The sequence below is a fragment of the Tupaia chinensis genome, unplaced genomic scaffold, assembly GCF_000334495.1.
Source record: "Tupaia chinensis unplaced genomic scaffold, TupChi_1.0 Scaffold000067_1, whole genome shotgun sequence".
Taxonomy (NCBI): Eukaryota; Metazoa; Chordata; class Mammalia; order Scandentia; family Tupaiidae; genus Tupaia; species Tupaia belangeri.
This window is the reverse complement of record NW_006159526.1, coordinates 3736789-3752620: the sequence shown is the minus strand read 5'-3', so window position 1 is coordinate 3752620 and position 15832 is coordinate 3736789. Positions and strand designations below refer to the sequence as shown.

The 15832-nt window shown below is 54.5% G+C and overlaps 2 protein-coding genes across 2 annotated transcripts in view; both read left to right on the top strand.

The window, feature by feature from the left end:
• SYMPK (symplekin scaffold protein) overlaps positions 1–11442 on the top strand; it is a 50216-nt gene extending 38774 nt beyond the window's left edge. The window contains 12 exon segments of the mRNA XM_006142091.3: positions 633–780; positions 1528–1688; positions 2863–2971; positions 3283–3383; positions 4090–4180; positions 6821–6922; positions 9042–9229; positions 10067–10243; positions 10377–10472; positions 10747–10799; positions 10801–10990; positions 11149–11442. Coding sequence (XP_006142153.3) covers positions 633–780; positions 1528–1688; positions 2863–2971; positions 3283–3383; positions 4090–4180; positions 6821–6922; positions 9042–9229; positions 10067–10243; positions 10377–10472; positions 10747–10799; positions 10801–10990; positions 11149–11286 — 1554 coding nt within the window. The 3' untranslated portion in view covers positions 11287–11442.
• Positions 11443–11664: 222 nt separating this feature from the next.
• RSPH6A (radial spoke head 6 homolog A) overlaps positions 11665–15832 on the top strand; it is a 33784-nt gene continuing 29616 nt past the window's right edge. The window contains 1 exon segment of the mRNA XM_006142090.1: positions 11665–12353. Coding sequence (XP_006142152.1) covers positions 11710–12353 — 644 coding nt within the window. The 5' untranslated portion in view covers positions 11665–11709.

The following is a 15832-nucleotide window of genomic DNA, read 5'->3' as shown; positions in this document are numbered from 1 at the left end:
CAAAGTATAAAAAAAATTCTTTTTTTAAAAAAAAAAAAAAAGGAAAGAAAGACTTACTGGAGGAAGGGCTATGAGAGCTGAGCCCTGAGCCATGAGTAGTGGGTGTGCAGTGGGACAATTGTACACTTGCTGTGGTTGGAGGGGGCTTGTGACCTGTCCTGGCCCAGCCACTTGCCGGCCGCCTCACCCTTGACGTGTGGTCCTCATTCAGCCAACCTTGCCCAGACCTCTGGCCCTGGCCCGGCCCTTGCCACTGTTGGGGGACAAACCAGCCTCTGCTCTCATGGCTCCCAACAGATGGCATCTGAGTGAAATAAGGATTTAGCTAGCGACTGGCTTTGCAGCAGTGGAGAGTCACCCAGGCCACTGTTCAAAGCCAGGGAGACTTGGCAGGGAGCACCCCTTTGAGGGACTGAGGAAAGCTCAGTCTGCTTGGAGCATAGTGCATTAGGCGAGGTGCGATAAGGGATGAGCCGAGCAGGTGGACAGTGATGGTGTGGGTCTTGCCTAGGTAACTTAGGAAGGCTGGCCTGTCTCAGGCCTAGGCCTGTTTGCCCACTAGTGCTGCCAGGCTTAGAACAGCCTTCTTCCCCCGTCCCCCTACTTGCTCCATCTTGCCTCCCCTCCGCCAGGTACGTTCCCAGGCCTTACTGTTCATCAAACGCATGTACGAGAAGGAGCAGCTACGGGAGTATGTGGAGAAATTTGCCCTCAACTACCTGCAGCTCTTGGTCCACCCCAACCCGCCGTCCGTGCTGTTTGGAGCCGATAAGGACACAGGTGTGGCTGAGTTCACCAGATGCACACTGAGCATCCGCTGGGCCCTGGGACCACAGCTGATGGGAGCCATCCCTGGCTAGCTTTCTAGGGAAGCCCACCAGACAGTGATGACCGGAACGAGCAGGACTGAACCTAGCAGTTGTGGGGGATTACAGGTAGGGGAGAGCCAGCCCCCAAGTAGATCATTAAAGGGAAGGTTTGGGCTATGAGGGGGAAGCACAGGCGCCCTGGCCCAGGCTGGGTGCCCAGAGACCTTCCCAGGAGAGGCACAGTCTGCCTGAACCCAGAGCATAAGTAGGTATGAAAGTGGAAGTGGAAGCACTTTCCCAGGCAAAGGAGACAATGGGCTCAAAGGCCGTTAAGGCGTGGCATGTAAGAAAAAGTAGTGACCAGCACTGAGTGTGTTGGGGTGGCACCAAAACGAAGCTGGCAAGTGGCTGCAGCCTCCCATCCAGTGCTTGGCAGATGGTGCAAGACCAGGAGCCAGCGATTCATCTGGAGGCCCAGAGTATCATGGCAGCACGTTGGGCAGCAGAGGGCCAGGGTCAGAGGCACACCTCAGAGAGCGTGGGTCGGGGTCTCAGAAGAGCTGGAGTCGGGAAGTCCTGGTCCCTCTGCTTTCCTGACCTGGCTTCCTTCTCTGCCACCCTCTCTCCCCACTGACCTGCTCCCTGAGGAGGGGCAGACACGGGTGGGAGGACTTGGGAGGAGTGCATGGGCCACCCTGATGTCCACCCCTACCGTCAGAGGTGGCCGCACCCTGGACTGAGGAGACAGTGAAGCAGTGTCTGTACCTCTACCTGGCCCTCCTGCCTCAGAACCACAAGCTGATCCACGAGCTGGCGGCCGTGTACACTGAGGCCATCGCCGACATCAAGCGGACAGTACTGAGGGTCATCGAGCAGCCGGTGAGGCCCCCAAGCCCACCAGACTCTGCCCATGTGTGGGCAGGGCTGCACCTCCCATTACCCCACCCCCAGCTCTTCCCCGGGCATCTCCACCTCCATCTGCTTGGCACAAAGGATTGTCACCCCAGGCCAATGGGTTTGGCTTATGGGATGTCACATGTCATCCTTGTATCTGTAGAAAGACAACAGAATGGCCAGGTAGTTAAGAGCCTGGAGTCAACAGAACTGGGTTCCTGTCCTGCCTTTCACTTTCTCATTGTGGCCCTGGGCCCCTTAATAATCTGGCCCCCCTGAGCCATTGTGATGAGTCCGAACTCGAGCATGTAGACATCTGTCTTACTTATGACCTGGATGGCCCCTGTGTAAAGGAGAACCTTTAGGTGTTGTCACATAAATATAAGTCCCTTCAGGGCCAGCAGGTGGCACGGTGCTTAAGGCGCTGAACTCTCACATGGCCGACTGCAGTTTGAGTCCCATACCTGGCAGCTTGCTTTCTGTCTTTCCCTCTCTCTCACTCAGGTGCACACATGTGTTCTATAGCAAATTTTAAAATAATAATAATAAAATCGAGTATTAAAAAAAAATAATAAGTCCCTCCTCTTCGAGTTACAGCGTTGCCCACATGAAAAACAGCTCAGTGGCCAACCAGCACCTAAAATCAGAATGTCTGCTCTTCCAACCTGCAACTGGCTTTGAAACTACTTTTTTCTATCTTTGCCCCGACATTTTTGTATCACAGAAAATGTCTAACAAAAAGCAAAGGAGGTCAACCAGGACATTCTTACATGCCTGCCCCCTGATTCCATGGTGTCCTGTAAAATAGGGTGCAGGCTTGCTTTCGGGGTGAAGCAGATTTGCATCCCCACCATCCAGGCGAGCTGACTGGTTTGCAGGGACAGACTCGGTTTACCTCACGATCAAATACAGCAAAGTCTTCACTGAGGAGCTGAAGCACAGCCCTTAACGTGAGGTCAGATCTGCAGCACAGAGGAGGGTCAGCCTGCCAGGGAGGTCAGCCCTGCAAAAGCTGAGGAGCTGGGCCGGCCTGAGTGGGATAGACCAGACACCTCAGTCTTCCCCAGATTCTGCTACCCTCAGTCCCAGCCACCCTCTCATGATACCCCGGCCTCCCCTGAGCTCTCACTTGGGTCTTTTGTCCCGTCTCTGCCCCCAGATCCGAGGAATGGGCATGAACTCACCAGAGCTGCTCCTGCTGGTAGAAAACTGTCCTAAGGGGGCAGAGACGCTGGTCACCCGATGTCTGCACAGCCTGACAGACAAAGGTGCCTCCCGGGACTCCTTCACTTCATTCTTCCTTTTCTGGGCCTTTCCCACTTCCATTTCCCAGGGGATCTGAGCTGCTGTGTCTCCAGACAGCTGCAGTTCTTGTGGGTCTCCCATCCTTGGGCCTCAGTTTCTCCACCTGGATCATTGGTGCCAAGTGCCTGTAGGAAACCCAGTGCCAAGGATTCCTGTCCTGAGGTCGGGTTGGCTCTCCTCTCCTACACGCCCACCATTCCCACTCTCGGGACCCCCTTCCCTGTCCTTCCTACTGCCCCAATGCTGTGTCTCCTGCTTACCCTTCTCGCCACAGTCCCGCCCTCCCCAGAGCTGGTGAAACGGGTCCGAGATCTTTACCACAAGCGACTGCCAGATGTCCGCTTCCTCATCCCGGTGCTGAATGGGCTGGAGAAGGTAATGGACTGTCTCTGCCAGGACCTGGGGGCCAGAGAGGAGGCTGGGCAGAGCCCTTTGACACTAGTTGATCTAGAGGCGGATGAGAGAAGGTGGGACTTGTGTCTTGCTCATGTCAGAAGTCTTAGACACCACTGGCACCCAGGTACCATGCACATCTTAGGAGCACGTTTCTGGGGTGTCAGACAGCAAGCCCTCCTAGCGCTACCTCGTCCTCTGCCCTCAAGCAGATGCTTCCCCTTGGGCCTCGCTTTCCTCCCTGTTGAACCAAGATGACACTGACCCCTGCCCCGTGCAGGGTATCCCAGGGCCTGCATGCAGCCACTGCATGCCGTGCAGCTCAGCGTGGAGGAAGCACTCCCCCAAGCATCTGTTCCCTGACACGGTTTTGTCCAGAGGTGGGTGGAGCCTTGGGTGAGCCTCCACTCCTCCTATGAAGGAGCTAATGCTGACACCCTCCACTTGCATACTTGGGGAGTCATAGGCACCCCTGTGTAGAGTGCTTCACCTGGCCCTGCACTGTGACCTGCAGGGGGCTCAGGTAGGGGAGGGCAAAAACAGGAGAGGAAGCTCCGCCCTGCAGCAGAAGGAACAGTAGGAAGGCATCACGGGTGTGGCGAGCCTTACCAGCTCGGGGCAGTGGGGACCTTGTTGAGGGGAGTGGGGCAGATCTGACCTGCCATCCACCCTCGCCTTCTCCCTATAGAAAGAGGTGATCCAGGCCCTTCCTAAACTCATCAAACTGAACCCCATCGTGGTGAAGGAGGTCTTCAACCGCCTCCTGGGCACCCAGCATGGTAGGTGGTATGCTCCCTTCCCCTGGGGCCCAGCCGAGGCCTGGCCTCCTATCTCCTTCCCTGGGAGGCCCCACCGCAGGTGACTGAGCTGGAAAGGAGGTACAGGGTGCTAGGGGAGACTGTGTGGGGCCACCTTCAGACAGTCTCATCCTGCTCCCAGGGTGCCATCCAGACTACAGGTCCCACAGCTTCTAAACCACCCCCCTGTGCTGAGTAGATGGTGGCTTTATCCACTCCAGGGCAGCACTAGGGTGGGGCCACCTCTCTAGAAGTATCTCTCAGATCCAGCTACTCTGACCTCTTCCAGACCCCTCCTCAGACATTACTGAATTCCTTAAATGTCTCAGAACTATTTCTCTTTTTTTCAAACATTTATATATTTATTTCTTGTGATTTTCTTCTTTTTTAATAATTATTTTTATTTATTCATTCATTTAATTTGACCAGAGAGGGTACAGAAAGAGAGGGAAAGTGAGAAAGCAAGCCACCAGGTCTAGGACTTGAACAATGGTCAGCCATGTGGGAGTGTCCAGTGCCTTAACCACCACACCACCTGTTGGTCCCCTATTTGTTGTGATTTTTAAGCTGCCTGGTCCAGTACTCAAACTGTACTGGAACTGCTATTGGCCATGTGGGAATCCGACACCTTAACCGCCACACCACCTGCTGGCCCCACAGGAACATTTCATTTGATGTAATCAAAAACAAAAAAAGAGGGGCCAGACAGTGTCCCAGCAGTAAAATGCAACACAATTACGCGTGGGAAGAGTCAAGGTTTTGGACACCTCCCTGAGTATACTGGGCATGTATGTACCTTGATCAGGGCTGGCCGAAGGTTAAGGGTCTGTCGCAACATCAGGACGCTGTTGGGGATGTCTCTCTTACCTCTCTTGAAAGAAAGAAACTAGGGACCAGCAGATGGCGTGATGGTTACGTCACTGGACTCCCACATCATCGACTGTGGTTTGAGTCCTGGATCCGGTGGCTTAAAACTCACGCCAGGCGCGTATGCATGGATCCCCAAAATTCCAAGAGGAGAATGGAAGAGAAGGGACTGTGGCATGGCCATCCCCCCGGGGGGGTGATTTCTCGCTTTCTGTCTCTCTGGTAAGCAATGCACCCTATAGCAAAAATCTCTTTTTTTAAAAAAAAAAGCTCTAGGGGCCAGTGGATGGCATAATGGCTGTCACTGGACCCCCATATAGTTGACCACAGTTCAAGTCCTAGACCCGGCAGCTTGAAATACACCAGGCACGTGTGCAGGCATACCCAAAATCCTGAGAGAATGGAGGAGAAGGGATTGCAGTGTGACCATCTCCTTGGGGGGGTGTGTGTTTCTCTCTCTCTCTCTCTTTCTTTCTTTCTCTCTCTCTCTCTCTGGCGAGTACATACACCCTCTAGCAAAGATCTTTCTAGAGGGGGACCAGCAGGTGGTGTGGTGGGTAAGGGGCTGGACACTCCCACATGGCCTACCACAGTTCAAGTCCTTAACCTGGTGGCTTGCCTTTCTCTCTCTCTCTCTCTCTCTCTCTCTCTCTCTCTCTCTCTCTCTTTCTGCGTGTATGTTTCTCTCTGGTAAAATTAAAGTAAATGAATGAATAAAATTAAATAAATAATTTTTTAAAAAGATCTCTCTAGAAAAAGGAAAAAGAAACTAAAAAGGAAGTAAGTTTGAAAGTAAAACATTCACCCTAAAAAAACTGCCAAGTAACATAGAATGAATTCCTTGGCCCTCCACTCAGTGACCAGAACTAGGAAGAGAGTAGAGGGTGTCTGTCCCACATGGAGTCTGGTGGTTTCTCGCACACACACAAATACACCCTGAATGGTCTGAGACCGTCAAAATAGCACCAGCAGACCCAGCCTCTGTACAAGGCAGGGGCAACATGGGAGGCCTAGGTTTGGTTCGTGGACCTATCTGTAACCCTCGCCAACTGAGAGGCTGGGCAGGACTGTGTTAGGCAAGACCCCATCAGAAAGACCTCTCTCTCTCCTTTTGTTTTAATTGCCAGAGGGTGTGTATGTCTGCCAAAGGGAAAATACCTCCAGTAGGATGTGGTCCAGGTGCAATCCTTTCTTCTCCATTTCTTCATCTTGTTGGGATTTGGGGCACACACCTCTGGCGTGTGTGCATTTGGCCGTGCAGGCTCTGGCCCCTGGTGCACAGTACTTGGCCACCGTACTATGGGACCTGTCCTTCCCTCTCTCTCACTTAAAAGCACCAGCAGAAGGCCACCTCCCCGTTTGCCCTTCCACTCCTGCACCCCTTGCTGCCACACATAGTGGGAGACTCTGGCCACTTTTGGCAAGTTCATTCCTGGCCTCACCCTGTCCCGTCCTATCCTGTTCTGTGACCCATGCTGTCCGCTGTGCTAGAGCCAAGTGACGAGCTTATTCAGCTCTGCTGCTCTGGGGAGATCAGAGCCCAGGCCGGGGGAGGCGAGCATGCAAAGCCAAAGACTGCTGCTTCATTGAGACCCCCTTCGTGTGTGCTCAGTCTCCCACTGCACCCTCCCTCTGTCCTCGCAGCCCTTGAAGCTGCATCCTGTCTTTATTCTCTGCTCTCCTGGTCTAGTGAGCCCAGAGCCATCTCTTCACATAGGCCTTTGTACTGTCTCCCCCCACACCTTCCCTCTGCAGGTGAAGGGAACTCGGCTTTGTCACCCCTGAACCCCGGAGAGCTCCTGATCGCATTACACAACATCGATTCAGTCAAGTGTGACATGAAATCCATCATCAAAGGTGAGGCGCTCCCCGCCCCCCTTTCAGTCTTATGGTCCCTGCAACCCTGGGGGCAGAACTTCAGTCACTCACGTGTCCCCACTGGAAACCATCGAGTTAAAGATCCATGCTAACTGTAGCCCCACCTCAGAGTTCCAGGGACCCACTCTCCTCCCTCCCCACCCTTGCCCTTTACCACCTCACGTTTTCCGCCCATTCCCAAGGATGATTCGCTCCCAGTCTGTGCAGTTTGAGGGCACGTGCAGACACCACCCCCACCCCCCCCAGCCCGGACCATTTGTGGGCCCAGGTTAAAAGCCCCGATCAGCCAGTCCTGTAGTGTCATGTGGAGGAACCAAGGACCAGAAAGAAAGCTACAAGTGAGGACGTGGTCGGGGGAGACAGTCTTATAGAAGGGAAAAACTTGAGCAGAGTCCAAGGAATGTGCCAGCTGGCCTGCTCTGGAACCAAGTCGGGCTGGCTGGGCCTTGGGGTTCAGGGATGGGGCCTGGACGAGAGATAAGATCAGGCTGTAACCATTGTGGAACCGTTCCCAGGGCCCACCGCATAGGATCTCATGGGCCACCATGGGGGTTTTCTGTACATTTTGCTGTAAGTTGCATGCACTTGCCAGAGGGGCAGAGAAGGGGAAAGTGAGAAATCACTCCCTAGGGGGGATGGCCATGCTGCGGTTCCTTCTCTTCCATTCTCCTCTCAGGATTTTGGGCACACACACATGCCTGGCATGTTTTTCAAGCTGTCTGGTCTGAGATTCAAACTGCACAGTTCCATCCACCCCAACTCCCATGCCACTAGCCGGCCCAATTTTTAAATTGTATTACTATTATTTTGGTTAATTTGCTATAGGCCATACACATGCCCATCAGAGAAAAAGGGAAAGTGAGAAAACACCCCCAGGAAGATGTCTGTTCCACAATCCTTTCTCTATTCTTGTAGGAATCTGGGCACACGCACACATGTGCCCGGGAATCCTTCAGGTCTGAGACTTGAACTGCATAGTGTGCCATGTGGGATCCAGCACCTTAACCACCACTTCGTGGTCTGTTCCACACAGTGGGGAGTTGGCCTTTTCTCTTGAGATCCTCTGAGAGGAAAGGGGACAGGTTTGAGCTTTAGAAAGATCCCTTCAGGATACTGTATGGATAGTGGATTAGAGGTTAGTGGGGAGGCTCAGGGGAGGTCAGGGGCCAGCTGAGGGGAAGAGTGGGTTCTGGAGGCCTGTATGCAGCAGAGCAGGCCACTCTCAGTGACTGGCCACGAGGAGTGGGTGTATCCTGGAGTCAGGTGCATCCTCACCTACACTCCGTCCCATTGGCCTCCTATCTGTTTGTCTACCTGTCATAGCTCCATCCTTCCCCTTTGAGTCCTTCCCCCATTCCTTATAGGGTCCCTTCACTCCTGTTCTCCACTAGCCACTCTTGTATTGTGGGGACCTCCCCTCTGGCTCAATAAAGACTTCCTGGTTGACAGACTCACATGGTGAGTGGTATTTGGGAAAGAAGGGCTTCAGAGGCAGTTCTGGTGTGCCCCCACCACCAGCCATTACCACAGCAGCTCAGGGCATTGCCCCCGCCCTGAGGGATAGGCCCCAAGCCCAGCCTTGGAGTGCTTGTGTCATGCTGGCCCCAGTCTGTGCCCCAGCGCCATCTTCCTCCTGCCTTCCCTTTTTACTCTGCTCACTGTGCCCATGTCCCCATGCAACCCTAGCCCTGGCATCTGCACAAGCTAGAATGCCTGGGTAAGCTTGAGAGTCGCTTGCCAGCCATCTGGAGGAGAGCTGCCCTGCTTCACAGGGGTGAGGTGCACTGCCATGCCTAGCAGGCCAGGGCAGGCCACTGAGGGCAGGCAGCGTGCCTATCCAGGGCTTTCCTGGAAGTTGGGACCAAGCTCTCCCTACTGTCCAGCACCGGACTTCCAGGAGGTGCACCTGCCTTCGCCCTTGGAGCGGGTCCTCAGAAAGGGGCGCTGCTGGAGGGCACGTCTTCCAGAGAGCCTTGGGAAGGCAGGGCCAGATCTTCCCCTCATGCGGCCAAACAGCAGGATAGGGCTCGTGGAGAGTGGCGGGCATCTGGCCAGCAGCTGGGCAGAGAGGACAGGCCCATTTTCTGCCTCCTCGTAGCCACCAACCTGTGTTTTGCGGAGCGGAATGTGTACACATCAGAGGTGCTGGCCGTGGTGATGCAGCAGCTGATGGAGCTGAGCCCCCTGCCCATGCTGCTCATGAGGACTGTCATCCAGTCCCTGACCATGTACCCCCGCCTGGGGGGCTTCGTCATGAACATCCTGTCCCGCCTCATCATGAAGCAGGTAACCCCCCACCCACACACCCCGGCCCCCGGCGGCAGCAGGGTGCACTGAAGGTGGACCCGAGGCAGAACCCAAGCACTTTCTAGCCTGATGGCATGCCTCGAACCCTCAGCCCTCAGAGGGACTCTGCAGAGTAGCAGCAGCTACTGAGACCTCCTAGTCCTGCCTCTTGGCAAGAAAACTGCTCTAGGAGTCGAACTCATCTGGTGACAGGGCGGCGAGTGAGGGCACCTGGGCGGGGGGTGCCATAGTAGACTTCAGGGCTGTGCACCTAGTGGATGCATACTAGAACTGAACTGTGGTCCAGTTTTCCAGGAGATGCTAGAAGTGGGCTTTTAGAAATACCACGAGGGAACAGCCCACCCCGTCTGCAAGCCCGACTGGATTCAGGCGCAGGTTGCTACTTTGCAGCCTCTAGCCCAGAGGGTAAATGTGGATCCAGACCTGGTATCTGATCTCGTTTTGGCCCCTTGGACTCTGGACAAGTCCCTGAACCTTTCCGCCTCATCTCTTCAGCACTGGGGGCTAGTGTTGCCCTCTTGAGGCTGCTGTGGGACAAGCTGAGACTGCTCACAGGGCCCTTAGCAGGGGCTGTCCCAGCAGGAGCCCTGGAAAGGAGCAGTTCTCAGGTTTTCTCTTCCTTTTGCCCAAGTTGCCTCACATTCCAGCTGCCTAGATTGGGAGACGCCCCCGGAGGGGGTCAGGGCTGTGCATGGCCCAGAAGGATGTGTTGGATGGTGGGATGTAGGCTCCGGTCTTGGTGAGGCCTTTGTCCGTTTGTCCGAGGCTGGGTGGCTGCCTGTGTGCGCCCTCAGCGCACCCCCTCTGCCCATCCAGGTGTGGAAGTATCCCAAGGTATGGGAGGGCTTCATCAAGTGCTGCCAGCGCACCAAGCCCCAGAGCTTCCAGGTCATCCTGCAGCTGCCACCCCAGCAGCTAGGAGCCGTGTTTGACAAGTGCCCAGAGCTCCGGGAACCCCTGCTGGCCCACGTCCGTTCCTTCACCCCCCATCAGGTACCCCAGAGGGTAGGGGGGTACCCCCTTTTCTGGTCCAGCCCTTGGGCACTGGATGGGGGTGGGCAGAGGGGACCTGGGATTTGGTCCTCTAGCCCAGAGCTCTCCATAGCACCCCCTGCTCTCCACCTAGCAAGCGCACATCCCCAACTCCATCATGGCCATTTTGGAGGCCAGTGGCAAGCAGGAGCCGGAGGCCAAGGAGGCACCCACAGGGCCCCTGGAAGAGGTGAGGGCCCTGCAACCAGCATGCCTGGATCCCCCAGCCCCACCCGGACTCCATCCCATAGTCTCGGGCTACTAAGCCACCCATCTCTCAGCTGTGCACCTGCCTAAAGGGAGTGGGGTGGGGCACAGTCCCCTACTCTCTCGTGTCCCTGGTGGAAAGCTGCTGTCCCCCATCCTGCCGCATTGCTTCCTGCTTCAGGACGGGTGCGGTCTCTCCTTTCCCGCCAGCTTCTGAGAGCACCCATTCCTGAGTTTCTGTGCCTCCCCACCCCCAGGACGACCTGGAGCCCCCGGCGCCGGCTCCCGCCCCAGCCCCGGCCCCCGCCCCGGCTCCGGCTCCCCGCCTCTGCCGCCGCCTCCTCAGCCAGGCCCGGGCCCCCGCCATCAGAGGAAGCCGTAGATTTCCGAGAGGAGGGCCCTGAGTGCGAGACCCCGGCCATCTTCATCAGTATGGATGATGACTCGGGACTGACGGAAGCCGCACTCCTGGATGCCAGTCTTGAGGGGCCCCTACCTAAGGTAGGGATGACCACCCCAGAGCCACCAAGAGCCCGAGGACGGAGTGTGTGCGCAAGTTCGGGGCTGGAGAGCAGCGATCGTTTGGGCTTGGGGGTGGCAGGGAAGACTGGGCGTTGGGACCACGCATTCGGACCTGCTCCCTGTCGTCCTGTCACCAGGAGAACACAGCGGGCGGGCTGACATCCAAGGAGGAGCGGAGCCCCCAGACCCTCGCCCCTGCTGGAGAAGACGCCGTGAAGACCCCTAGCCCGGCCCCAGAGGAGGCGGGGGAGCCCGACGCCAAGGGGAACAGCTAGCTGACGGCTGGTGGGGAAGGGCCACCGGGTGGGGAGCAGGCTGGGATGGGGCTTGACCAGCGGTTGCTTTGCCTTAAAAAATAAATAAATTAAGGAGATGGCAGGTCTGGGCGCCGTGCAGGGTCTGCCCCCTGTCCGTCTCTGCCTCTGTCGCCACCGCGGGGTCAGATGTGATCTGCGGGATCCACAGTGAGTCAAGCCCAGGAGCTGACCCCTGGGAAGCCGGGGTGCTGGGGCGCGCCTGCGCAGAAGGAACCCCGGCGCACGACCCTGCGACCCCGCCCTCCCCTGGTAACGGCCAGGCCAGCCCCTAGCACCCTGGCGTAGAGACTGCCTGGCGGGCGAGTGGGCGGGGTTGTCTGTCTCCCGCCCCTTGCCTGTCTCCAGCCCTTCCTCCTAGAAGCCTGCGCCCCTTCTCCAACCATGGCGGAACCTCCACCCGACCCTTGGGGTGCCCCCCAGCCTCCCTCTAGCAGGAAGAGTTCCCAGTCCTCCGAACGGAGGCGCAGTCAGGAGCGCTCTCAGCCCCAGGCAATAGCCCCTGAGGGGGTGCAGCCGATTGATGCCCAGACTCTGTTGTCAGGGCAGCGGCGCTGGTCTCAGAGGGCCAGCCTGCCGCAACAGGAGAACTCGCTCGTGTCCCCAGCCTTCCAGGCTGAGGAAACCCGAGTGGGTGGCATGGAGAACTTGCCCATGAATGCCCGCTATTCCTTAGAGAACCAGACCCAACGCCGTGAAAGCGAGATCCAGGGCTACGCCCCCAACCTGATGCCGCAGAATCTGCAGCAGGGGCAAGGCAGCCTCTTCCAGCAACTGGAGTCTACCTACCATGACCCCCGGGGTCTCCTTGGTCAGGCCAGCCTCTACCAGACAGAGGACCAGCAGTTCAACGACAGTGCCCCACACGGGCCCTACTTAAGGGATGACCCTACACTCCAGCTCTCACCGTCTGAGCTGGCCTTCATGCCCTTCAGCGCCGAGGTGCCACAGCCTGAACCCCGGGAGCTGGCCGTGCAGAACGCCAAGGCCTACCTGCTGCAGACCAGTGTCAATTGCGACCTAAGCCTGTGAGAGGGGGCCAGGAGAAGGGAGGGTGGGGACTAGGCAGGGGTTGTTTTTCATGGAAAACCAGCGGCTCAGGGCATCTCACTCAGCTTGGAGGCAGGGAGTAAATAGTAATTGTAGCCAAGATTTCCTCAGCTGATGTGCTGGACTTCACTCACCGACCTCTAGTTCGCACAGTTGAGACGAGCACATCTACTGACTTTACGGAAGAGTAGCCTGAGACATAGAACTTAGGTCACTTCTCCAAGACCACACAACTAGGATGCGACGGCCTGGATTCTAGAAAAAGCGATCTGGTCCCGAGGCCCTCTGTGTATCTAGAAAACACCCCTGCCCAAGGAAGGAAGTTGCTGGTCACAGTACACCTCTCGGCCTCCGTGGGGTACTCATGGAGCTCACGATCTAGGGGGAGAATGGACAGCACACATGAAAGACGATAAGGTGACAGTAAGGGCTAAGGTGAAAAATAAGGCAGAGGAAGGAGTCAGGGAGTGAGGTCAGGGAAAATCTCTGAGCAGGTGACATTTGACTAGGGACATGAAGGTGAGGGGGGGAGCACCTTGCCAATGTCGGAGAAGAGTGGCCTGGGTACAGGGCACAGCAAATGCGAAGGCTTTGGGGTTTGCTGTGTTTGAGGAACAGTAAGGAGGCTGGTGTGTCTTGAACAAAGAGGAAAAGAGGGAGAATGGGAGGAAATGAGGTTGATGGAGTGGTGGGTTGCTAAAACAAAGCTGATCTCATCTCTAACCAAGCTCAGAACCTGCTAGGGCTCCCCACTGCTCTCAGGAGGAAGTTCAGGCTCCTCATCGCAGCCTTCAAGGCCATACATGGTTCTGCCCCTGCCCACTCCCCACGCTTCATTTCTAGTCTACCTGATCCACCTCAGATCCTAGAATTAACTAACCAACCTCTTGATGTCCCCCAACAAATCCCAGTTCTTGGAGCTTCCTAAAATTCCTGGATACCCTTTAGTCTCTTACCCTTCCTAACTTCAGTGATGGCCCTCCACCATACTCTAGACAGCTGACAAAGTGGTCTCCATGTGGCAGGTTACACATATGTGGTGTGAAATCAGATTAAGCCAGTTTCAAGTCCTGACTGCCACCATTCTGTGGCCTCATTACCTTGAGTTTTTTAAGCCTCAGTTTCCTCAGCAGGAGAGTTGAAATCATAGTTGTTCCTCAGTGGGGCTGGCAGGTGGCATGTTAAAGGTGCTGGACTCCCATGTAGGCAACCATGGTTCAAGTCCTGGACCTGTCAGCTTGCTCTCTCTCTCTCTCTCTCTGTCCTTTAATCAAATTAAAAATAAATAAATAATTCTAAAATAAAGTTAAATTTTCAAAATAAATAATTGGGACCAGCAGTTGGCATAATGGCTATGTTTCTGGACTCCCATGCAGTCAACCGCAGTTGGAGCCCCAGACCCAGTGGATTAGGTGGCTTAGACTCAGGCCGGGCGCTTGTGTGTGCGTACCCAAGATCCCGAGAGGGGAATGGAGGAGAAGGGGTTGCCGTGTGGCCATCCCCCCTGGGGGGTGATTTCTCGCTTTCCATCTCTATCACTCTAGTGAGCCCACACGTCCTATAGCAAAAACTTCTCAAACAAATAAATGTTCCTCAAATGTATAGTCATAGTGAAGATTCAACATTACTTCCAAGTACCCAGTTTGACGCTTGTTCAAGCGAATAGAAGCCATTATGATACAATTGTCATTTTAGTCTCTTCTCCCACAACTTCCCACCCTGGGGCTTCACGCCACGTCAGCTACACTGAAACTTCTGGATGTTCCTCTTACATGACGAAAATACCCACATCTCAAGGCCTTCCCAATTGTATCATCTGCAAACCATAGTTTTGCTTCTTCCTTTGCAATCCTTTTATCTTTTCTTTTTCATGCCTTATTGTATTGACTGTGACCTCCAGAAGAACAATATTAAGTAGAAGCAGTGAAAGCAGGCATCCTTATTCTCAATCCCATAGAGGAAAACAACGACTCTTTTACTACTGTTTGGTGTGTACTTTAGGTCAATTGCGGCTCTCCTTTATAAGATCATAAAAAGTTACCTTCTATGCTTAGTTTGCTACAAGTTTTTTTTTTTTTTTCTTAAGCTTGTTTGTTGATGAGAGAGAGAGATGCTGTTTTATTTATTTTTCTTTTTTTTCTTTTTTTGGAGAGGTTTTTTTGCTATAGGGCATGTGCACTCACCAGAAAGAGAGAGAGACAGAGAGATGTCGCTGAACTCCCATGTAGTCGACCGCGGTTCGTGTCCCGGACCCGGTGGCTTGAAACTCACGCCGGGCGCGTGTGCGTGCGTGCCCAAGATCCCGAGAGGAGAATGGAGGAGAAGGGATTGTGGCGTGACCATCCCCCCTGGGGGGTGATTTCTCGCTTTCTGTCTCTATGTCTCTCTCTGTCTGGCGAGCGCACGTGCCCTACAGTGAAAATCTCTCCAAAAAAAGAAAAAAGAAGGGAACGAGCAGTTAACGTAATGGCTGTGTCGCTGGACTCCCATGTAGTCGACCGCGGTTCGTGTCCCGGACCCGGTGGCTTGAAACTCACGCCGGGCACGTGCCCTACAGTGAAAATCTCTCCAAAAAAAGAAAAAAAAAGAAAAAGAAACAAAGTGAGAAATCACCCCCATGGATGATGACCACACCGCAATCCCTTCTCCATTCTCCTCTCGGGATCTTGGGCACGCCCACACACGCGTCTGGCATGAGTTTAAGCCGCTGGGTCCGGGACTCAAACCCCGTTCGACTACATGGGAGTCCAGTGATGTAGCCATCATGCCATCTGCTGGTCCCAATACTGATTTTTTAAAATTAAAACTTTATTTGTTGTTGTTATTTTTTAATTTGACCAGAGATACAGCGAAAGGGAAAGTGAGAAAGCAAGCCACTAGGTTCAGGACTTGAACCTCAGTTGGTCATGTAGGATTCCAGTGCCCTTAAACACCATGCCTCTGCTGGCCCCCCAATACTGATTTTTTTAAAAGAATTTATTTAGGGACAGCAGGTGGCGTGGTAGTTAGGACACTGGACACTCCCACATGACTGACCACATTTCACGTCCAGACCTGGTGGATTGCTTTCTCACCTTTCCTCTCTGATCAAATTAGAATAAGTGAATGAATAAATAAAATTAAATAAATAATTATTTTAAAATTATTACTTTACTTAGCTTTGTTATTATTTATTATTTCTTAATTTGACCAGAGAGAGACCGAGAGAAGAAGGGAAATTGCAAAAGCAAGCTGCCAGGCCCAGGACTCAAACTGTGGTCAGCCATGTGGCAGTCCAGTGCTCTTAACCACCGTGCTACCTGCTGGCCCCAGATGCTGATTTTTTTTTTTTAAGAATTACTTTAGGAGGGACCAACAGGTGGTGTCGTGGTTAAGGCACTGGGCACTCCCACATGGCTGACCACGGTTCAAGTCCTGGACTTAGTGGCTTTTTTTTTTCTCTTCTCTTCTCTCTGTG